This window comes from Mytilus trossulus, chromosome 8 (assembly GCF_036588685.1).
Source record: "Mytilus trossulus isolate FHL-02 chromosome 8, PNRI_Mtr1.1.1.hap1, whole genome shotgun sequence".
NCBI classification, from domain to species: Eukaryota; Metazoa; Mollusca; class Bivalvia; order Mytilida; family Mytilidae; genus Mytilus; species Mytilus trossulus.
Genome location: NC_086380.1, coordinates 44,078,665 through 44,101,265, shown reverse-complemented (window position 1 = coordinate 44,101,265; position 22,601 = coordinate 44,078,665). Strand labels below are relative to the sequence as shown.

The window sequence follows — 22,601 nt, the reverse complement described above, 5'->3', positions numbered from 1 at the left end:
ACTTTTAAATATTTAAAGTTTTACCAAGTTCTAGAGCTACAATGTACCACCATGACTATACTCTTTCTATATCAATCATATCTGAAGCCTACATTTTGAACTAAGCAAATATCTATTCATCCTTAATACTGTACTTTTGGCAATTTGACTTAATATATTCAGTTTATTAAAGATATCCAACTGATTTTTTAGTTATTTTTGTTTGGGGGAAATATTTATGGCTTTTTAAACAAATTTGGTAGTTCATTCAACCCTTATATGTCCTACAACAGATCAAAACACATAGATTTTATTTTTTCAGTTTTAACATGTATTTATAAATATTTAGAAGCATATTCTTTAAAATGATTGTGTAAAATAAAATTTTGAAATATTTTGAAAGTTAACCAGTTTTAGTGAATTTACCAAAACTGTTATCATATAAAATGTAACTTAATAGCTCTAAGCCATCTCTCACAAAACTTAATCCCATTGGGGCCATAGCAACTGAACTTCATTAAAATCGAACAAATCAAAACATTAAATTTTGAAAAATAAACAACATTTTAACTACAATCTCCATGGATACTTCTAATCTTTAAATCTTTTTGCAAGTTAGAATTTCTAAAGAATCCATCAATGGTCTTCCTAACCTAATCCATCGGACACCTAATGTATAATAAACCCATTGAACCAGACTGATAACTTGGGGACCTAAAACTTTAATGAAAAACAACCTTTATAAAGACTGTAAACAGATAAACCTCCCATAGGACACATTAAATCTTGACCAATGTCCACATCAATACAACAACAATAAATCACCACTGATAAATTACTTCTTCTTTCAATTGTCACCTTCTAAGCCAAGTGACCAGTAATTTATAGTCAACCCCTCTTATTGTACTACAGGAAATTAGAAAAAAAAATCAATGAAATTTGACAATCAGCCTTTTACAATGTGACTGTTTTGATAGGAATTCAAGTAAAAATGATTTTAACCTGATTAACCTTGAAAGCCAACTTTTTTAAAGTACATGTAGCTCTCTGTACTCTTAACAGTATTGAAAAAAGATGACAAAGTACTAAAATTCACTAAATATTACTCATTGTAGTGAATAAGCTACAAAGCTTCATCATTAAGCTTAAGGGGCTCTTTTCCACAAAAAAATATTACAAAGAAAATTAATCCTACAAATGTACATGTTAGTTATTCAGAACTGGTCATGACTGAGAACATTTTTAGCCCTAAGATTTTCTAGTTGCAGAATTACAGATCAAGACCATGGTTGTTCCTGACAAATGAGGGTCATCAAAACCTTGGGGTGTGTAACGATTTTCACATTTTCACATTTCACAATCACTGTGTAAAATTCTATAACATAAACACAGGTGCAAAAAAGATACATGTACTTAAGAAAACAATAAAACTACAAAATCTTAAAAAACATTTAAATTAAATGAAACGCTTTTTTTCTTGGCATTGACTTTTCTACTGCTGGCATTAACCTTCAAAGTATAACTGATGATGATCTTTGAAATGGTGTGTTCTAAAATAGAAGGTTTTTCTACTTCCCTAGATCAGGTGCTGTTGTTAAGAATCAGCTGTTACTCTGTTAATGGGGTAATAAAAAGATAAAAAAGATGTTTATCTCATCAACTGATAAACTCAACCTTTGCCTAATGGGTAATATGTTATAAAATTGATGATGCACTCTGGTGTTAGTGATCCTGCTTGGATTGACTAAAAGTAAATCAATAAGACAGCAACCCAACTACTCCAAATGTAAAAGTTGTAAAGAAATTTGTTTTTTCTTAAAACTTTTAACATATAGAAAATATGTAGAGCCAGTTTTAGCTAATCACATAAGTATTTGAACAACTATTGACATTACTGTTGTCGAAAATGGGACAACATCTTGCTTCTACCTTATTTCAAGCAAAGGCAAGACAACAGTGAAATTAAAAACTTATCCAGTAACAGATTAGGGAATGATAGAGCCAAAAATCCTTGAACATACGTGATGAATAAAGTCTGTATAATACATTTATGTTACTTAAAAGAATCTACCCTAGGCCTGTAACTGATCATGAGTATCAACACAAAGAATATTTTTTTCTTAATGTCAAGTAAGATAATTTTATAAAACATGCAATTACCTACATACAAATTAAATTGACAAGTGCCAATACATATATGTAATTGATTTTTTAAGGTAAAAGTGACTTTTATTTAGTTGCAGCACCAATTAAATACTTTATCATTCAAAGAAAGTAGAAACAGTATATTGTACCCATAAGTATTAGTATGGAATGAAAGAGGATTTTAGACAGCTATAAAATTGAACATGTTCAAATGTACTTGAGCCTGCCTAATCAATGGAAAGAAGGAGAAGTTCTGTCAAATGTACTTCAATTCCCATTTAACTTCCCATAATAACACCATAAACTTTAATTCCAGTTGCTCCAGCTACATTTATCCATCAATTAAAATAGACATCAACTCCAAATGTGGTTCCTTGGGGTTTTGTTGAAGTTAACCTTACATTTGTTATAATTATATACATCTGTGTTATTTGGAGGTGTGTTAAAACATTAATCTAACAATGATCATGCTTCTAATTAACTCTGACAAGATTCACTAATCATCCTGAGGTAATTATAGATATATATAACAGCTACCTGTTTAAACCAGAAATCAAATAAATCTCAAGATACTTTTTTTTGTCTTCGAGAAGACGAATAGTTATTTCATTTTTTCTTCGTGTTTATGTACATTTATGAGAGAGTTTTCATGATCCTACAATTTAAGTTGGGATTAAAATTTGTTAAAGTGATTGTTTTACATTAATGACGATAGTGTTCAGCCTGTTGAAATGGAGAAAAAGAGATTGTTGTGAAATGGCTACGGATACTTAAAATCCATAACCATCATGACAATCCCCCTTTTTAATTGAGTTTTACAACTGTTCATACTTTTTTTGCCAGCATACATCATTGATTTATTTTTTAATTTGATTTCGTTCTGAATATATATAAACAATATATTTAACACTGTACACTTGGTAAACAAACATGTAAAGGCACCACTGAATTCTCTAAATTTCAATTAATGCTCAGCTATGAAAATTTATAATTCATAATATAATTCATATTTAAATGTCAAATATCAATATCATCGGCACTATGCTGCAAATATACAAAGCAGAAATCAATAGAAGAAGAGAAGATAAATTGATAAAAGTATATGTTTTATCCCACTGTGCACATCTCCATGGGTAGCTAAATTCTGATCATAAACCTTCACCCCTCTCCAGTAGCTTATGTTTGTTATTAGATACCCATGATACCAGCTGATGGATAGCCTAGAGAAGGACGAAATGCAACTGATAAAAGTGTTTCTTTTTCTTCCTACTGGCCACATAACAATGTATAACTTTGACTGGCAGACCAAGGCCAACATAAATAATTAATGGCAGGTTATTGTGACTCATCTAATTAATCTGATTACCATGTCTACTGGTCAATAGTGTTTAGTCTGTGGTCAAATATCATCTTTCATATTATCAAACTTAACCTTAAATGTTGAAAACTTAAAATGCAGCATTCAATCAAATAAGTATAGAGGGGAGTTAGAAGGGGTCCTGATCCCGAAATCGCGGGCTTAAAAACACAATATCCTGAGGTCCCGAATTTAAATAAATTTAAAATTCTGACATCTCGAAATTTGAAAACAAGAATTCCTAGAACCCTGAAAGGATCAATCCTGAAATCCTAAGCTTAAAAACACCCGATCCTGAAGTCCCGATAAAGGTCCTATCCCCCCTCAGTAAGCATACATTAGTACATGTCATTGCCCATAGTGGATAACTCCATCAGGTGGTCAAAATTGTAAAACCACCCCTTCTGGTATTATTATCCTTGGAATTATGTATGTTGCATAAATGAAAAAAACTGTCTATGTTTTTCTTTTTGCTCCTATAGGCAATATTACATTGAGTGACAGACTAAGACCACTGTAAATAACTAATGACAGGTCATATAATTAATCAGTCTACTGGTCAATACTTCTTGTCTTACCACTGACTTCACCGTACAGATTTGCATGAACATGTTTACCCAATATCTATATTTACATACAATTACAGTATGGAATTAGAATGTCAAGACTTGGAAAATAGAAATACCAGAAATGACAAAACAATGTTCTGATCTAATTTGGAGAGCATTAAAGAACCCCTCAACAAAATCAATGAAATAGAGTTGGCAGGTCATCAAACATTCCCCACTGTATCTTCTGTGTGTTTGGTATTAAGCTACATCACAGAGGTATTCCGAGACAAATTAAAAGATCAATAGAGATTGGTGAAGTAAAGCCACTGAAGATGAAACATCATAAAGAAAAAACAATTTTCTACTTCATCTAACGACAGAATACTTTGTTTCTCTTTCATTTATGATTGTTTGTAAAAAGGTGCATAATTGTAATTATAAACATAAGCAAATTCTTGATACACATAAGAGTATAAGAAGTCTTTCTACAAAACAATCAGTTAATTGTAAATGTAAATGCAGTTTCTTGTAGCTCTTTACTTTTTGAATGGTAAAGTTTGTCCTACATTTATATTCTAGACATGTAAAAAGATTTAAAATATGAAAATAAGGAACAATGGGATCAGGACTTTCCAGGTGAACAAACCTCATCTCAATGGACATGATAGATTAAGATACATGTTAGTATGGTTATGATATAGTCTAAAATTACATTTCATAAAAATTCCAGTCTTCAAATTTATCCTCCTGACACTTCTCTTCAAATACCATGAATACTAAACCCAATACTGCTGATTTCAGCTTTCAAATTATTCAAAAGAGATAACACCATAAACAATTTTATTTATTTTGAAATGAAACCACCATTATGAATTAACAATTTTATTTGTTTTGAAATGAAACCTCTCAAAATACCTTAGAAAAAATGAAGAATGGAATTGAATAAAAAAAGTCAGTATAAATACAACATTCATGGCATTATTATTGATTCAACCTGTAGATTTTTGCTGAGATTAATCCTCAAGCTGATACAGAACAAAAACAGAATGCAAACAAGCCTTCAGAACACAATAAAAGTCAACCACATCAACCTTAAAAAAGTCCTTAATAAACTGTAAAATTGAAAAGAAATTATTTACAAGCATCAATAAATGACTCATTCTTTGACGGTTTTTAGAAACCAACAATAATCATAATGAAATCTTCCGTACGAGTTGAAGGACCCGGAAACCATTTTCCCTGTTGCGAGTATATTGGATTTTCATTTGTATAAATTTTCTCAGAAAACTGGTATACTACTTCGCAATAAAATATCATTTGACCTGTCAATTCATCGATTAGGAATCTTTTTGCTATGATGACATTTAGATATATTTGCTGTCGATTTACAGAAACTCAATAATTTTTTTCTCTCCATTTTTTTCGCATTTAAACTTGTCAACTAATTACCTTATGAAACAACAGAAAAACATTCTTATTGATTTCTGCCTAATTAAAATACATTATACGGATTAGATATTCTATAGCAAGCTTATGGCAGAATATTTATCGGTAATAATTTGTTCAATATGCTCTTAACATTACTGTTTATTCCACTTGCTGTCAGGGAAGCAGCTTTGTCTTCTAAATACTATCATTAAAACATCATCTTCTAAAAGATCAGTTCTTAAAACTGTTATCATTATAAAAATAAGAAGATGTGGTTTGATTGCCAATGAAACATCTATCCACCAGAGTTCAAATGACGATCATAATGATGATGGTCTAAAGACAACACTATTTATTAAGAGTTTATATATATATACATTTGTATATAAATATGATGATCTTTGTGGTCTGATTGTCAATGATACAACTCTCCAAAAGGGACCAAATGACATGTACATGTTAACAACTAAAGGTCACCTTACAGCCTTCAACAATGAGCAAAAACTGTATACCCCATAGTTAGCCCTACCATGTTCAGACAGTTCAGCACATGTTTTTTTAGGATGTCGGATTTTAAAATGAATTCACAATTTCAAGATTGACCAAAGTCCTGAAAGTCTATGTAAAACATTGATCCACATGTATTGTTATTTCTTATAAAAATCTTTTTTAAAGATCTCATTCTTGGTTAATATATATGCGCTTTCTTTCACAACAATATGCACTTGTTCTTATTGATAATTAATCAACAATCATGACAGTTGTAACAGAGTTGTACTAATCATTCCCAATGGATGCATCATTTAGTGTACAATAGCATGCTTGCTTCAAATACAGTTCATGAGTTCAATGCCCAGCTCAATCAAACAAAGTACAAGGACTTTAAAATACTCTACCTGCACTCAGCATTTACAAGACTACATGTAGTTATAACATTGACTTGCAATGCATTCAAAGGGTGTTTTCACCAATTTGATCATATGCTATTGAAAAGCATATATACATTTGTACATATATAAGTTGGGCTGGGGAAGAACTAGTTTGATTGCCAATGAGACAACTCTCCACCAGAGACCAAATGGTATAGAAGTTAAAGCCATATGGCTTTCCTCAAAGAGAAAAACCTGCACTGCATTGTAAGCTTCAAAAGGTCCTGAAATGACAAATGAAAGCAAAATCCATAGTTTGATTCAGACAGCATACAATATATGAATCTTTTAAAAGAACAGAGATGTTACATATATATATATGGCATATATATGGTATAAAATTTAAGGAATAAACTTTATAACCTGATAAATAGAAAGGACGGTGTGCGGTGAACTATGATACAAAAGGTATATATTGTGTTAAAATGACAAATATTTTTACACAAACATAACAGATCTAAACAAGTTTTTGTCACAAAATTCATCTCTGTGGACAGTTTTATTAGAAAAGTATAGAGGAATTTGAATTGCAAATTAGTACAAACTAGGTCACATAGTGTAATGATCACAAAATATCACTGTTCATGGCCCAGAAAATAACTTGAGTGCTAGGCCAGGTGAAACAAGTAAAAATATCTGTAGATCTGATACTGACAAACAATGATACAGTGAATAAAAGGTAGAATGCATAACAAATTGCCAAATTTGTTCCAAACATTGCATCCTCCCACATTTATTACCACTGATAAACACCATTTATAAATTTGTTTTACTACAGCCTTCATGACATGTCTGTTTTACATGTTTTAAGCAAAGATAAAAGTTCACCAAGGCCAAATTCAAATATTTTTTTTTATTCAATTTTCTTGCATTCAGTCAATTTATCCTTTAAATATCTATGTATTGATTTAAAAATAACAAATAATTATTGTTAAAATTATATTGTATACATGTGCCAGTGTAAATAAAATATTATGTCAATATTCATTTTACTGTACATACTGTACATTCATGTTTTATAGTGAATGAAAAACTTAAACATCCAAAACTTACAACAGACATTAATATTGTAGAGCTACTTGTACATGTACAAATATCATGAATATAAATAAACATTTGGATCAAATGTTTGATGGTTTCAATAATTGCTGATTAGGCCAAATCTACATCATGTACATTGTTAACATGGTTAATGCATGTCTGAGACAGTTTTTATTTTTTTTTAATCTGAAAAATTCATTTACAATACAAAATGTTGTACTAAAAACAAGATGGAGTTTAATACAAAAGAAATGAGATGAAGCATGCATAGTTGACACCAGAAATAAGCCGATATGGTCATTGGCTAGCCGTTATGGTTATACATGTACATGTATGTAGCAACAGAAAAACACAATCTAATTTTTACTCAAATACCATGAATACATCTCAAATCCATATACAGATATATGTGGATGCTTTTCGAGATCTTTTACCCTAGATATGTATACCATTTTAACAACAAAGCGATTCCCATTGCAATTGTTTTTCAAAGTGAATACTGGTGACAATTGACTTTGAAATTTCCATAGGTAACATTATCATTTCTGATGGTGAATCAGAGTGTTATCACTTTCATTCACCAGCAATTACATGTAACCTGTTCCAAGTCACTTCATATCAAAGCAAAAATTATCTTGACCAAATCCTAATGTGTGTACATTGTACATGTACATGTCTTGTGAAATTATTACAGACTGCATATGAACACCAACATTCAAGCTTACCTCGTAGAAACTTTGTAGGATGATGTATCTCGGACAAACGCAGTCACACTGCCAATTTTCTGTCTTTCGTTAATATCTACATGTATCTGCCATGGTCCATCAGCCTTGGCAATGGCTCCTGTGATAATAAGTCCATCACGAACACGACATCTACAATACAATTTCTTCGTTACATGTAAGGCCATAGTTATTATATTTTTAGTTTTACGAAATTTAAAAAAAAAAACAATGGGTAGGAGGACGAAAAAAAACATCAATAAAACAACTGCTGCTGCTGATTTTTATTTTAATACCAACCATCAATATCAATTTTTTTTTTTATTTATTTCACCAGGAGATTTTCTACTAGTGTAACAACTATTTTTTTTCTTGACAAGGTTTGAAGTGAAAATCAATGTGCAACAACTTACTAAATCACCAAGAGCATAAATTTAGATTCTTTCATGCAGTTATGAACTAAAATTTATTTTTTTTGCATGAAAAACACTGGGTTGGAGGAGAAAAAAAATTAAAAATCAACATTTTTAATTTTATTTTTTTTCCTATTTGGCAAAAATTAGGGTAGGAGGGTTCGTAAAACTAAAAATAAAAAAACTACGGCCTAATGTATATGAATTTGCAGTTTTAAAATACAGTCATGATGGTACATGCTACAAAGTATAGCTGTATACACATCACTTATAAAAACTATGGTTTAGTATATATACATGTATTGTATTGAATGTTTAAATCTTGAGGACACATGCAAGTCTAACGGCTAACTGTATGTTTCTGTACATTGTGTATTTATATTGTTTTTCCAGTAAGCTTTTCAATGCCTCAGGTCTAAAATAATGAATTTGTTACTAATAAACATTCTTAAATATTATATTTTTTCTGAAAATTTAACAAGTAAATTACATGTATATATACATTGTATAAATATGCACATTGTAACAAAAAAACTAATAGATGTTTTATGGTTTTGGATGAGGTTATATGAGGTTTAATAACTGATGTAAGGTTTTCTTGGTTTTAGTTTGTACATGAAACCTGATTTATTTTCTCTCAATCATGTCAATTGATTTATGACTTTTGAATAGTGGTATACTAAATACATGTATATATAGCTACTGTTTCCTTTATTTACTGACTAATTGATGATTCCAATGTCTACTTTTACTCTCATTGACATTGAGTATAATCTTTGCACAAACATGACATAATATACATGATATATAAATAGGAAAATAAATGAGGAAGATGGAATATTAGTTTTTTTTATTGTTGTACAATGTATAAAGCTGGATAATATGTTTGATGTATATATATACATTTTTATTTAAATAAACTTTGATAAAGCTGTTAATCAATCATCCCTACTGAATGTACTTCATTTTGTACTTCTTATAAAACTGTCAACATTGTGGGAGTTTTTGCCAAATTCATTTATTTATATAATACTTGATGACTAATTATTCACATTAACCGAGCAATTCCATCTCAGTTTTTCTCCCACTTTCTCTTCCTTTATTTATAAAAGAATGGTTTTATTTACACGTTCTTCATAATACATCAATATTTCACCTGAATGTTACACCTAATTTAAATGACATCAGACAATTTTTACTAATTCAGGCATGTCATTTCTAACTTTTCCCAATAAATTTCTGTAGAATGTTTTAATTACAAAATAGTGCAGTGTACAAAAAAGGTGTAAATTACGTAATTTGAAATTGTGGAGTTCTTTCTTTTCTCTGATCCAGTGAATAACTGAAACATCAAACAAATTCAACTAGCTTTAAATGTTTCTATGTTGTGGTTTAATATGCTTTGATCTTTTCCCTGTTCAAAATCTATTCAAACATTTCAAAGGTTTAATAGATACAAAAAAAGCAAAAAAAATATTTAATCAACTTGAGTGAGCTTGGTCAAACAAAGATCATGTTCTGCTCTTTAAATTGATACCGGTAGACTTTACCAACCTTAAAAAGTAAATATTGAATTAGGAAGCCTAGCACTTAAATGAAAAATTGGGCTTAATCAGGGTTGCACAAGAGACATGTGTACATGTATGTTATGAAATAAAAAGTGACATTTTGCAAAGTTTGGTTTTAGTGAGCAAGAACTGATTTTAAGAAGTTTAATTACGTGTTTTATATAACTAAGAGACATACATTAACATGTTAAGTACATTTTTGTATGTCTCACTTTCTGTCTGACATGGCAAGGTGCAAAAAATATGTAAACTCCAACAAGATTTTTTATTAGATTTTACCAATGCTGAGACAGAATTTACCCAGTATTCCTCTTTCAAAATTATCTTGTGACTAGCCACATACATGTTTACAAATTGTATATACAAGATTAAATCATGAGTACAAATAGGATCTTACCTCATCACAAACACTTGTATTGTTGAGTTTGACTCTAATTTTACTGGAATTTCAAATATCGTTTTTGGTTCAAATACTTCTGTTGGAACATAAATACGAATTTGTTCATCTTGTCGAACTTCAAATGTATTTCCTGGATTTGACAAAATAACACTTAAAATTAATTTCCTTGGACTGGTCTCTTCTTCCTTTTCTGGTTCTGTAAGAGCTTTAATAGAATTGGATGCACTAGCACATTCCTGGTTTTGATTGGACGACGATACAGCATAGTATACATCCACTGAACTATTTGAATGCCACCATGCATTTGGTAGACTGATAGTGGCAACACAGGCCTCTTCGTGACTTCCAATGACACAAATGGAAGATAACTCTGCTTTGGTGTTACGAACAAAAATGTGACCACATAACGTCCGAGAATAAACATTTGATTTCTGTCGATGCTTACTGTTTACATTAAATCGGGGACTAGCGTGAATCATAATTTGTAATTTTGGCCATTTCGGTGAAACTTTTTGACTTACAATATGAGCACTTATATCCATGTTTTCATATACAAAGTTGTTGTTATTGTTACCTGCTCGTTGTAAGTACGATGCCATGTCTTCAGCATCACTGCCGGTAACAGTTTTATAATCATCAAAAGGACCATTAAATGCATGGAAAGTTAACTTATCTGATTTTTGTGTAATGACGAAATTTTCTTCCTCGACTGCAGGATCCCATGGTTTATGTTTATCATAAATTGGTTTCAGAAAAAATCCATTTTCTTGGTTATTTATAGTTATGTCAACACCATATGAGAGTCCTAAAAATAATCAGAAGAATGTAACATTCTATAAAATGTGAATATCTTACAAGAAAATGATGCTTGCAGGCCAATTATTAGCAAATACTTGATCATGTACATGGAACATTCTTTTGAAATACCTCAGTGACTGATGTTTGCTTGATCAGGGTACAATGTACATGTATATGACATAAAGCTTAAGGTTGTATGATTTTTTTTCACAGGAAGAGAGATTCATTGTCAGTCAAAAGCTGTAGTGAACAAATGTACTTAAAATGTCTATATAAATACATGAAATAGAAGGCAATTTAAAATAAAAGTTGAAAAAATAGAAATTACCAAATCTATGTTTGTACATCATTTTACATGTATCACATAGCATTTTGCAAAGTCAAATTTACCATTTTATGCAGAACCAGTTTTTATCCTTTCTACATGCATGTAAATATATACAATATACATTGGAGCTTTTATTTTAGTTGTTTACACATATATATGAGACCTACATGTACAGCTATTCTTATAATTACATGTTAAAGAATTTATTATTATTCTATTATTACATAAATAGTATTATTATGTGTTTTAGGATAACTATTGAAGAATGCAAGACAAACTAGTACAAAACAGAGATCACCTTATTTAAATATCATCAAACTTTTAATTGGATTCGGCATATATCCCACGAAGTATAATTTGTATATTTATATTATTAATTTATCGATATTTAAAAAAACAATACCGTACAAAGAATTTTAAATCTAAATCTTATAAAAATTCAAAAAACAAGTTGGTTTAATTTAACATCAGCTACATTGCACATTGCCATGTTCATTATGTAAACATATATATATGTTTTACAGTTTCTTTAATGTCGGGTCTTTTATACCTTGCAGAATGGGTTTTGCTAATATACACACTGAGTGGCCTATAGTGTATAGTCAAATTGTTGCCAACATCTTCATCATATATATATAGAGTGGATACATTTTTCTGTACATGTACATGTAGTTGTTTAATTGGTAATTATATACATTGTACCAACCATATCTCCAGACTCCTTATTTTTAATTTATAAATCAATATGTTTGAAGGACCTTTTTCTGGATGTTATAATTGGGTCTCAATTTTTGAGGAAATTCAAGGTTTACCCTTTTAACGTGCATAAAGACTAAAAGAGATCTCAAGACTAAGTGATTAATTTTTCAGGATTTGAAGTAAGAAATGGCAAATTGTGGTTCAGTGTTAATTTTTTCATGAGTTTGGGATGATACCCAGGCCCGTAGCCAGGAATTTCCACAGGGGGGTTCGTTGGACTCACAAACTCGACTTTAACAGTCACAATTCGATCACAACATTGACTTTAACAGTGCTTATTTGATTTCAAGGGGGGGTTCGTCCCAACCCCCCGAACCCCCCTGGCTACGGGTATGATACCCTCATGTATACATGAATGATATTCTTATTTTTATGAGGATATCTACTTTTAAGACTTTTAAATGTACATCACTACATGTACATTTTTGTACATGTTCATTGTTATATTCAAATAGCTGCACACTGTCACATAATCTTGTATTAAATTAAAATGCCTCAACTTCCACCACTTCCCAAATGATAGATGTCATATAAATGTACTGTATGTCGAAAATGTATGGATCTACTTCAATCTCAAATGAAACCAATACACCAACAAAAATAAACAAATTTCAACATATTGATTAGGTCATTGTCTGAAAAAAAGTAAAATAAGTTGTGTATTGGGTAAGATATGCCGGTATACATTAAACTGGTTATCTTAGGATTATACTTAAAATTACAAACATAAATAAACATCTACTATAACGGCGTAAAAAGTGGTTCAGGCTCTCTAGCGCACCCCCCTTTTTTCGGAGAGCACCTGTCAGCCATCAGTTACTGCATCACATACTCACCTATCACCACGGTCCACGCGATTAAATAGATTGTTTTTCTTTTCCAAGACATTCTGGAATATTGTTTTGGGTTATTCCTACATTTTAACACACATTACAAACAACAAAATCCAACAGATATCATCGAATTTTGATACACATCAAATACGACCTGTAGCATCCGATCATTCAATACACAAAAATAGTTCCGGTAAAATGAAATTGTTTAGAATAACTGTCCTGCATGAAGAATCTATTTTTTGCCATATTCGCATTGAGAAAATTACTTGTTATATATTCAATCTTTAAAAGGTTAGATATGGCATGTATAAAATGTCAAATTAAATGTTGATTTTGGAATTATTTCTTTCAACTTTTGCTCTTTCGCGTATGAATATTTATGTTTACATTATTTACAGTCAATGAATGCAATATAAAGAAAACACGCTCATTAAAAAGGGAATACAACTCTTGAAGCTATTTTTAACATATATTATTCATATGAAATTTAACAAAATTTAAATTTTAAAGCATATATATTTTTGCTGGCTGATAGTTTTGGGTCTTTTGTTCGCTGTATCGTTTGACGTTCTTTTTCGGTACTTTTCTTAATCACAAAATTGTGACGTCACGATTATTTCACGGCAAAGAAGGTCGCACTGATGAACTTTGCAAGAAAGAACAGATAAAATGGTAAATGAAAACTAAATCTTCTTTTCTAAGAAATACTTTGCAAAGTTTTGAGCATTGAAGATGCGATAAATCATGCAGCTTTGGATTCAGGCATATACAAATAAGGGAAATGCGTCTTTCAACAGATTATCGTACGCTGTATTTTTTTTTTGGCAGAAGAACAGCTGGATAAAAAACAAAATTATCTTGGACAATAGTGATGAGAGGAGTAAGATACTTCAAGGCGTTCTATTGGTATTGTACCGGATACTAATTTGCTAGTTATCTTTTCTAAGGCACCGGGTCATTTTTATAGCTGCCATCCTGTGATTAATAATTTGAGTTTTGACGCTTTTCGAATTTTCTTTTGTAAAAGTGGGGACAGAGCCTGAGGGACAGTCAAACTCATAGATCGAAAATAAACTGACCGTGAGCGCCGAGTATGACTAAAATGAAAAAGACAAACAGACAAATAATATCACACATAACACAACATAGAAAATAAGCAACAGGAACCTCACCAAAATCTTTCTATAGTTTGTGCTTTTTTATATCATGATTAGGCCCTACCAGCTGGAGACCTTCCTCAGCTGGACGGTCAGGAAAACATATATTTTTGTTTGTCCGTCGGCTCATCTGCAGACTGACCGTCTAGTTCACTTGCGAAAAACTGGCCCACTGGTCAATTGAAAGTAACAACACAAAACTGGTATATAAAAACGGTATGGGTGGACCCCTTAGATAAATTGTGTAAGACTATACCACGATACAGATCCTTGGTCCAGGGAGGCCATTCTTTAAAAATAATCTTATCTCTATGAACTTTATGTAGACCGGCTGTTGCTGTTTGAAATAACGAATCATATTTGTTTTTATTTACGATTTATACTATTGTGTACATAAATGTGGCCACTAGTTTGCAAGTTTGAATTGTTTTGCATTTGTAATTTCGGGCCTTTTATAGCTAACTATGTGGTTTGAGGTTTGCTCATTCCGATTTGAAGATTTTAACTTTTACGTCATTTTGGTCTCTAGCGGAGAGTTGGCAATCATACCACATGACATGTATCTTATTAAAATGTTAAATTAGTATATACAGAGGATATTATCCAGTGTATGTTCATTTTAGTTTAAATGTTAATGTGTAAGACTCTAAGTACCTGCCTGTTTTTGTTTGTTAGTTCGTTTGTTACACTTAGTAGAACTGTGCCGTTTGATATTGTACCTGTTGCTTCATTTCACTTATCAAAAATACAGGCAAATGAATAACAGTAAAAACGTCTAGAACACAGTTACAAAACAACAAGTTTTACTGGACTAAATGTACGACAAGTAATGTCTCTTCAGAGGTGGTCGAGGCAATAATATTTTAAAATCCGAAACTTAATCTAAACGTTTAATAGCTGCAAAATCGAAAGAGTTAAGGGCATCAGCATGCCGCTTGCTATTCATTTGCAAGCTTTGGTATCCTCATATTAAAGCTTAATAAACTAAGATGTGTGTTTCTAGAATCTATGGACTTTAGTAGAGTTGACAATACCAACTGTATCATTTCCCTCCTTTTGTTTTGTTGTTTTTCATTTCCTGGATAGTGATGTTACTTTGGCTCGCTATTATAGAGTGTGTACATGGTCATCGCTATTCTTTTCCATATATACTACCTATCGGACATATTGAGCATTATTTTAAAAATACGATAAAAACAATACTTATTTTGGTAATTGGTCACACGTCGATTACATTGGATCGATTTCTGACTTAGAACTGGTGACAAACCGCGCGTTCGCTTGCCTATGTCGCTATCTCGTTGAATTTATCTATCCGATGTTTTGTTTTGTCCTGGAATCATCCATATTTGGTCTTACTAATGTTAGATTATAAACATTAATGTTTTCAAAAAATGGATTTTGATCCGAGTTGGTACACAGTTTGAAGTTACATCATCGATCTAAAAGAACGTGAATTTTGAGTTTCTGCAACAAAAAACGATACTTGTGACAACCCTAGGACGAATCGATCCACTGGATCCCAAGCGTAGTATAGGTGATACACGGCTGAAAACACATATTATATTTATTTACTAGTACTCTAAATATCAGCACAACTATGTTCAATTTGCGAATTTGTGTTCTTCCCTCGTCGGGATTCCATCTGATGCTATTGGGATATCGTGACAACACAACCTGCACTGTGACTAGCGCTCTTGACCACTAGCTCACCTAGACTGAACTATGAATTCAGATTTCGATGGCCTAGGCCTAGTCACTGGCTAGTGTTACTTTTCCTCGTCAGAAGAATCTAAATTTGTTACATGTACTTGTTTGGCCTTATAAATATTTTGATATGAGCGTCACTGATGAGTCTTGTCACGGTAGACGAAACGCGCGTCTGGCGTACTAAATTATAACCCTGGTACTTTTGATAACTATTTACACCACTGGGTCGATGCCACTGCTGGTGGACGTTTCGTCCCCGAGGGTATCACCAGCCTAGTATTCAACACTTCGGTGTTGACATGAATATCAATAATGTGATCATTTTAATAAATTTCCTGTAACAAAACTTTGAATTTCCGAAAAACTAAGGATTTTCTTAACCCCGGCATAGATTACCTTAGCCGTATTTGGCACAATTTTTTGGAATTTTGGATCCTCAATGCTCTTAACTTGTACTTGTTTGGCCTTATAAATATTTTGATATGAGCGTCACTGATGAGTCTTATGTAGACGAAACGCGCGTCTGGCGTACTAAATTATAATCCTGGTACTTTTGATAACTTTTTACAAATTACATGATGTTTTAGACACGAAGATGGCGGAATTTATTGCTAATCAGCTGAGTTATCTGTACTAGACCATCGTAAGATGCAGTCACAGAACTATTTTTTTTATTTAAAGAACGTATTATAAACAAGTGACACCTCTAGGACCGATTCATACACTGGATTACAAGTGAAGGTGATACACGGCTGAAAACCATGACATATGCATATTACAGACTAAATACAATCGTGTGAAATCTGCAATTTCGCGCAAAAGGGGATATAATAATTGTATCCCACTCTTCGTCCTTTTTTGCGCCCGTCCGTCCATCCGTCCGTTTGAAACTCTTCAATACCCAGAGACCTTTAAACAGACTTATTCGGAAAGGATATATTTACGATACTGTTGTAAAGTCATTAAGGATTGTATATTTTGGTATTAATATTGATTCACTCATACGTTCCTTGCATCGTAAATAAACACATTTATTCTAAAACCAGTTTTAGGCATCATACGGGTTATGTTTTTCTCATATATATTTTATGATGGTATGATACTAAACCCCTAACGTGAGGGATTGAACTAGAATACATTTTTTAGGGGCCAACTGAGGCCATCTCCGGGTGCGGGATTTTCTCGATGCGTTGTAGACCCATCGGTGACCTTCGGCTATTGCCTGCTCTTTGTTTAGATTGTTGTCTCTTTAATATATTTCCATTCTCATTTTTATAAGGTTTGGAAACTTTACTGTTGTACATGTAGTAACGTAATTAAGGCCATTAAGGGAGAGATCCGTTTGCGCTACCTGTTTTAAAATTACATGGTATCATTTGCACCAAAAATAAAACATACGATCGCGCCAATTAGAAAAATATACTTTCTTCCTCCTTTATTTGGACTTGGAACCAACAGTTCACACGGCAAATGTTTCCATTCTAAAACATACTTTCTTCTTACTGCAATTGCATAGGTATTTCCCAATTTAATGTATTTAAAAGTAGCTTGTGATTTCACCGTATTGTCCAGTCATAAGCTTCTGTTCTATACGTCTATCGGTAGATGGTTTTGGCCTAATTACGGATGGTGGGAACAAAGCACTGCGTCATCAACATATGAGGCTAAAACATAATCACCAAAGCTTCCATCTTCTTCTCTTTTGGTTTATCTTGTAACAAATGTTCAGCAAAACAATAAGTTTTCTTCTCTCTCTATACGTACATGGACTGTCTAATAAAATAAAATTGAGAAAGGAAATGGTGAATGTGTCAAAGTGACAACAACCCGACCATGGAACAGACAACAGCCGAAGGCCACCAATGGGTCTTCAATGTAGCCAGAATTCCCGCACCCGTAAGTGTCTTTTAGCTGGCCCCTAAAAAAATATGTATACTAGTACAGTGATAATGGCCGTCATACTCCGAATTATACAAAAAAAATTAGAATTAAAAACCATACAAGACTAACAAAGGCCAGAGGCTCCTGACTTGGGACAGACGCAAAATTGCGTCGGGGTTAAACATGTTTATGAGATCTCAACCCTCCCCTATACCTCTAGCCAATGTAGAAAAGTAAACGCATAACAATACGCACATTAATATTCAGTTCAAGAGAAGTCCGAGTCCGATGTCAAAAGATGTAACAAAATAAAATAAATAAAATGTCAATAATACATAAATAACAAGAGACTACTAGCAGTTAACTGACATGCCAGTTCCAGACCTAATTTAAACTGATTAAAAGATTATGTCTTCATCATATGAATATCAGGCACAATCCCTCCCGTTAGGGGTTTAGTATCATACTATCATAAAAAATATGAGAACATAACCCGTGTCATACCAACAACTGCTTTTTTAGAAATAAATGTGTTTAGTTCCGATGCAAAGACCCTATAAGTGTATCAATATTAAAGCCAAAATATGCAATCTTTCATGACCTGACAACAGTATCGTAACTATATCCCTTTTAAACATTTCAAGTGCATTTCAAGTCATTTCAATGCATTTCAAGTCATTTCTCTCCAGATGCTCATCTTCATGGTGAAATATCTCCGATTATATGATAATTTTTAAGACAAAAATAAGAACAGGTAAATATTGGCGCAATTGATACATTTGGAAAACCTTTGGCGCAAATGACACCCCTGAAAAACAGTAATTGGCACAAAAGGACTGCTGCCAAAATTAATCAGGTAATACTCAAAATTAACATTGACGGTTGACTGAGAAATTATAACAAAGCTTCATTATAATATTGCTTGTAGATTTCTATGTAGCGCTGGACATTCTTATTTCTAGATAGACATGCATGCATATTATTCATATCCTACTAGTTGATACGATATTCATTGGCTTACATGTACAGATGCAGCTAAGATATGTATAATAAAAGAAGATGTGGTATGAGTGCCAATGAATTAACTCCATCCAAGTCCAAATTTGAAGAACAAAAATCAACATTATTATATAAGTCAATATACGGATGAAGCTATTGAACTTTGTGGTAAAGTTGAAATCATCACTTCGAGAGTTTAACTGTGCCATCATGATATTGTTGTCTGTTATAGAACTAAACATCCTTAATTGTCAAAGCACAATCTCTTCCTTCTCGTTCGTTTATCGATTGCAATTTATCACTGCTCTTACAAAGAGCAATATGATTAAAACAACAGGTACTGTCTCGTTACTCCTCCGTAACACGACTTTGACCGCGGTTTCGATTGGGTCTTTGTTCCACAATCTTTAATTAATATGTGTGCAGTAGTTTGTAAACTGTCGTCTTTTTTTAATCCTTTACGTTATTTGTATTTCTGGTTTGAGGTATCTTCTTCCTTTTAGACAAAAAAGAACTTAGGAAAATGTGAATGACCAGATAAGGTTATCATTGATCTGTGCCTTAAGTTAACCTAACTTGTCGCATGTCTTACTCCAGTAGACTGTATCTAGTCCAAAATCAGGTGCTCCCACTTATCCGACATTTTTTGTTTCGTCATGTATAACAATTTCTCACACGCTTTTCCACTTTTTTACAGTTTGTCAGGAGAGTTTTAATTTGCTTGTTCATATGGAGTCTGTTTATACCAGGACAAGTAAGTAAAAAATATTTCCAAATAACAACTCATCGTCGTAAACATATTGATCACAAAGGAGTAGGTCCAGTAAGACCCCTTTTCGGCCCCAAAATATAGCCGTTTTACAAAATTGTTAAAATGTAAACTTGTAGTTATTTATTGGATAGTAGAATGGTTCTGCTACATAAATATGGGCTGTTTTTGACAATACAATGCACATATATTGGGTACTAGCACCAATAAGTCATGCTAAAAAGTAAAATCACAAAAATACTGAACTCAGAGGAAAATCAATTCGGAAAGTCCATAATCACATGGCAAAATCAAATAACAAAACGCATCAAAAACGAATAGACAAGAACTGTCATATTCCTGACTTGGTACAGGCATTTTCAAATGTAGAAAATTACTGAAATCTTCACAATTCCCGCATTTCAGTTAAATTTTAGACGGTTTCCTTGTAAAACGAAAGTGGCCGCATTCGTGTTCATCCAAAATATTGAAATGGAAGTTGTATTTGATGATAATACATAACATATATAAAGATTGAGGATGAACTCGGATGCGGCCACTTTCGTTTTTGACAGAAACCATCTGGAAAGTGACATTTTTTCGCATATTTGGTAAATTTTTCATATTTGAGCTTGAATCGGCACGATTTTTATTACTAAATAAGTTAAAAACTTTCACATAAATCAATTGAATCATATGAAACAGACACTTAAGTGTTTAAAAAGTGGTCAAAATCTTTCGTCAGATGAAACTTAAATTTGAGGCCAAAATCGGTCCTTACCGGACCTACTCCTTTCAGTTACACAAACATTCAGTAACTTATATATCTATAAGTCAAAGACAAACTCATGAGTATTTTCCGCCGATTGTATGTGCTTTCTTTACGAATTTTTAACTATTTTAAGAGGATTCAATGAGACATATATATTTTCCATATTTTTTCAATTTTCTGTAAAAGGTCAATGTCTCAATGAGCAAAATTGTAAGATAATTTTTTAGGGTGTCAACATACGGTCAATTCATTGCCTGCTCAAATTATTTTATGTGCATTAAATGGTCAAATGTTGTTTTCTGTCATTGAATCTCTAATTCAAACTAACTTTTTAAGTACTTGAAATTATATTACAGGCAGCAAAATCAAAAAAGGATAGTTCACCAGCAGCAAATGAAGAAAAGGAAAGTCCGACAGCACCAAAAGTAAAAAAGGAAAGTGCGCCAGCACTAAAAGAAAAAAAGGAAAGTCCACCAGCACCAAAAGTAAAAAAGGAAAGTCCACCAGCAGCAAAAGATAAAAAAGAAAGTCCACCAGCAGCAAAAAGTAAGATTTCAATAAAGAGTTGCAATAAAAAGTATTTATGACGTCTTTAAGTTCTCTCATTGTTTTCGAAGAGTTTCAAAGACGCGTTAAGCCTTACTGTGGGCATCAGGAGATATAGAAAATAGCACTTTATTGTTGATCCAACGCATTAAGGGATTAGGAAGGGGCAAGGTACCCGCCTCCCCTTTATGAAAAAATTGTAAGTAAGTTGGGCCCTTTGTCTTTAACAAAATTTCTAGATTTACAACTGCTGTTGGAAACTCATTTTTTTTCTGTCTAAAAGTCGTGCAAATAATGTTCCAAACGAGCCCGTACCAGACAAAATATCCAGCAAACATTTGTTTTACTTTTTACTTTTATAATAATATATATACATTTTCACGACAGAAAACCACAAAAAAGTAAAATACAAAATGAAACAACACTGTAAAAATCTTATGTTTGCAAATCGCATCTCTGCACTCATTCACATAACAAATGCCAAAAGCAACAAAAAACAACCAATAACTTTAAAGCTGGATACTGGGTATACCTAACCACGTCAAGAGAAATACGATAATCTGGCACAAAATTGTACAAAAACTTATAAAATGCTACACAGACTAGTTACATAGAATCTATAGCATTCGTTCGTTCGTCTGTCCCGCTTCAGGTTTAAGTTTTTTGTCAAAGTAGTTTTTGAAGAATTTGTAGTCCAATCAATTTGAAACGTAGTATACATGTTACCGTGTGTTGGTAACTCTGCCACAGGGATTGTGTATGCGTCTAGTGCAGTGGTGTTTAATACTCTAACATTGACGCTGGCAAACTCACTTGTGGGTGAAAAGAGAGTCAAATGCGTAAATCTCTCCTTCCAGTACAAAGCCTCTACACTGTCCAAGATTTCAGTGCCTCCCCGCGACAGCACACGGTAACTAGATATATGAACTAGGCATTATCTATAGAGGATCTCAGAGCAGCATGGGCACTAGAAATGCAGTATGTAGGCCTACCGGCGTGTGGACATGTCCTAGCACTCATTAGCCTTGCCCCAGCTATGGATTAAATAGCATCACTATAAAAAAGAAGATGTGGTATGATTGCTTATGAGACAACTATCCACAAAAGACCAAAATGACACAAACATTAACAACTATAGGTAACCGTACGGTCTTCAACAATGATCAAAGCCCATACCGCATAGTCAGCTATAAAAGCCCCCGATAAGACAATGTAAAACAATTCAAACGAGAAAACCAACTGCCTTGTGATTGGATTTTTGAATCAAAGGCTATGGAAGTAAATCCAGACAGAAAATCCGGGTAGATGGAACTCGTTAGCAACAGCAATCGTCTAAGGGATGGAATCCCCCACAGAAAAGCCACAGGTCCTCCGCCATTGCCGGTCTCAAGCACATATGAGAAAGGGAGGAGAGTTATGCATTGGGCCAGCACCCCTATCATGTAAAAAAAACCTACGCTACAGAAACCTCACTAGTAAATCATAATAACTTCACCGGTACTCAAGGAGACATTCATCAAACTGTTGATGGAAT

At 32.6% G+C, this 22,601-nt stretch overlaps 2 protein-coding genes across 3 annotated transcripts in view; one reads left to right on the top strand and one right to left on the bottom strand.

Moving 5' to 3' along the window:
- The window catches only part of LOC134680992 (transmembrane protein 132C-like), a 34,093-nt gene extending 20,643 nt beyond the window's left edge, over positions 1 to 13,450 (bottom strand). The window contains exons 1-3 of the mRNA XM_063540320.1: positions 13,255 to 13,450; positions 10,531 to 11,338; positions 8,156 to 8,305 (exon numbers count right to left, since the gene is read on the bottom strand). Of these exons, the coding sequence (XP_063396390.1) occupies positions 8,156 to 8,305; positions 10,531 to 11,338; positions 13,255 to 13,306 (1,010 nt within the window). The 5' untranslated portion in view covers positions 13,307 to 13,450. The remainder of the gene's footprint in view (positions 1 to 8,155; positions 8,306 to 10,530; positions 11,339 to 13,254) is intronic.
- Positions 13,451 to 13,848: 398 nt separating this feature from the next.
- LOC134680991 (uncharacterized) overlaps positions 13,849 to 22,601 on the top strand; it is a 31,554-nt gene continuing 22,801 nt past the window's right edge. For both annotated transcript variants that reach the window (XM_063540319.1, XM_063540318.1), the window contains exons 1-3: positions 13,849 to 13,926; positions 19,699 to 19,755; positions 20,878 to 21,067. In XM_063540319.1, coding sequence (XP_063396389.1) covers positions 13,924 to 13,926; positions 19,699 to 19,755; positions 20,878 to 21,067 — 250 coding nt within the window. In that variant the 5' untranslated portion in view covers positions 13,849 to 13,923. The remainder of the gene's footprint in view (positions 13,927 to 19,698; positions 19,756 to 20,877; positions 21,068 to 22,601) is intronic.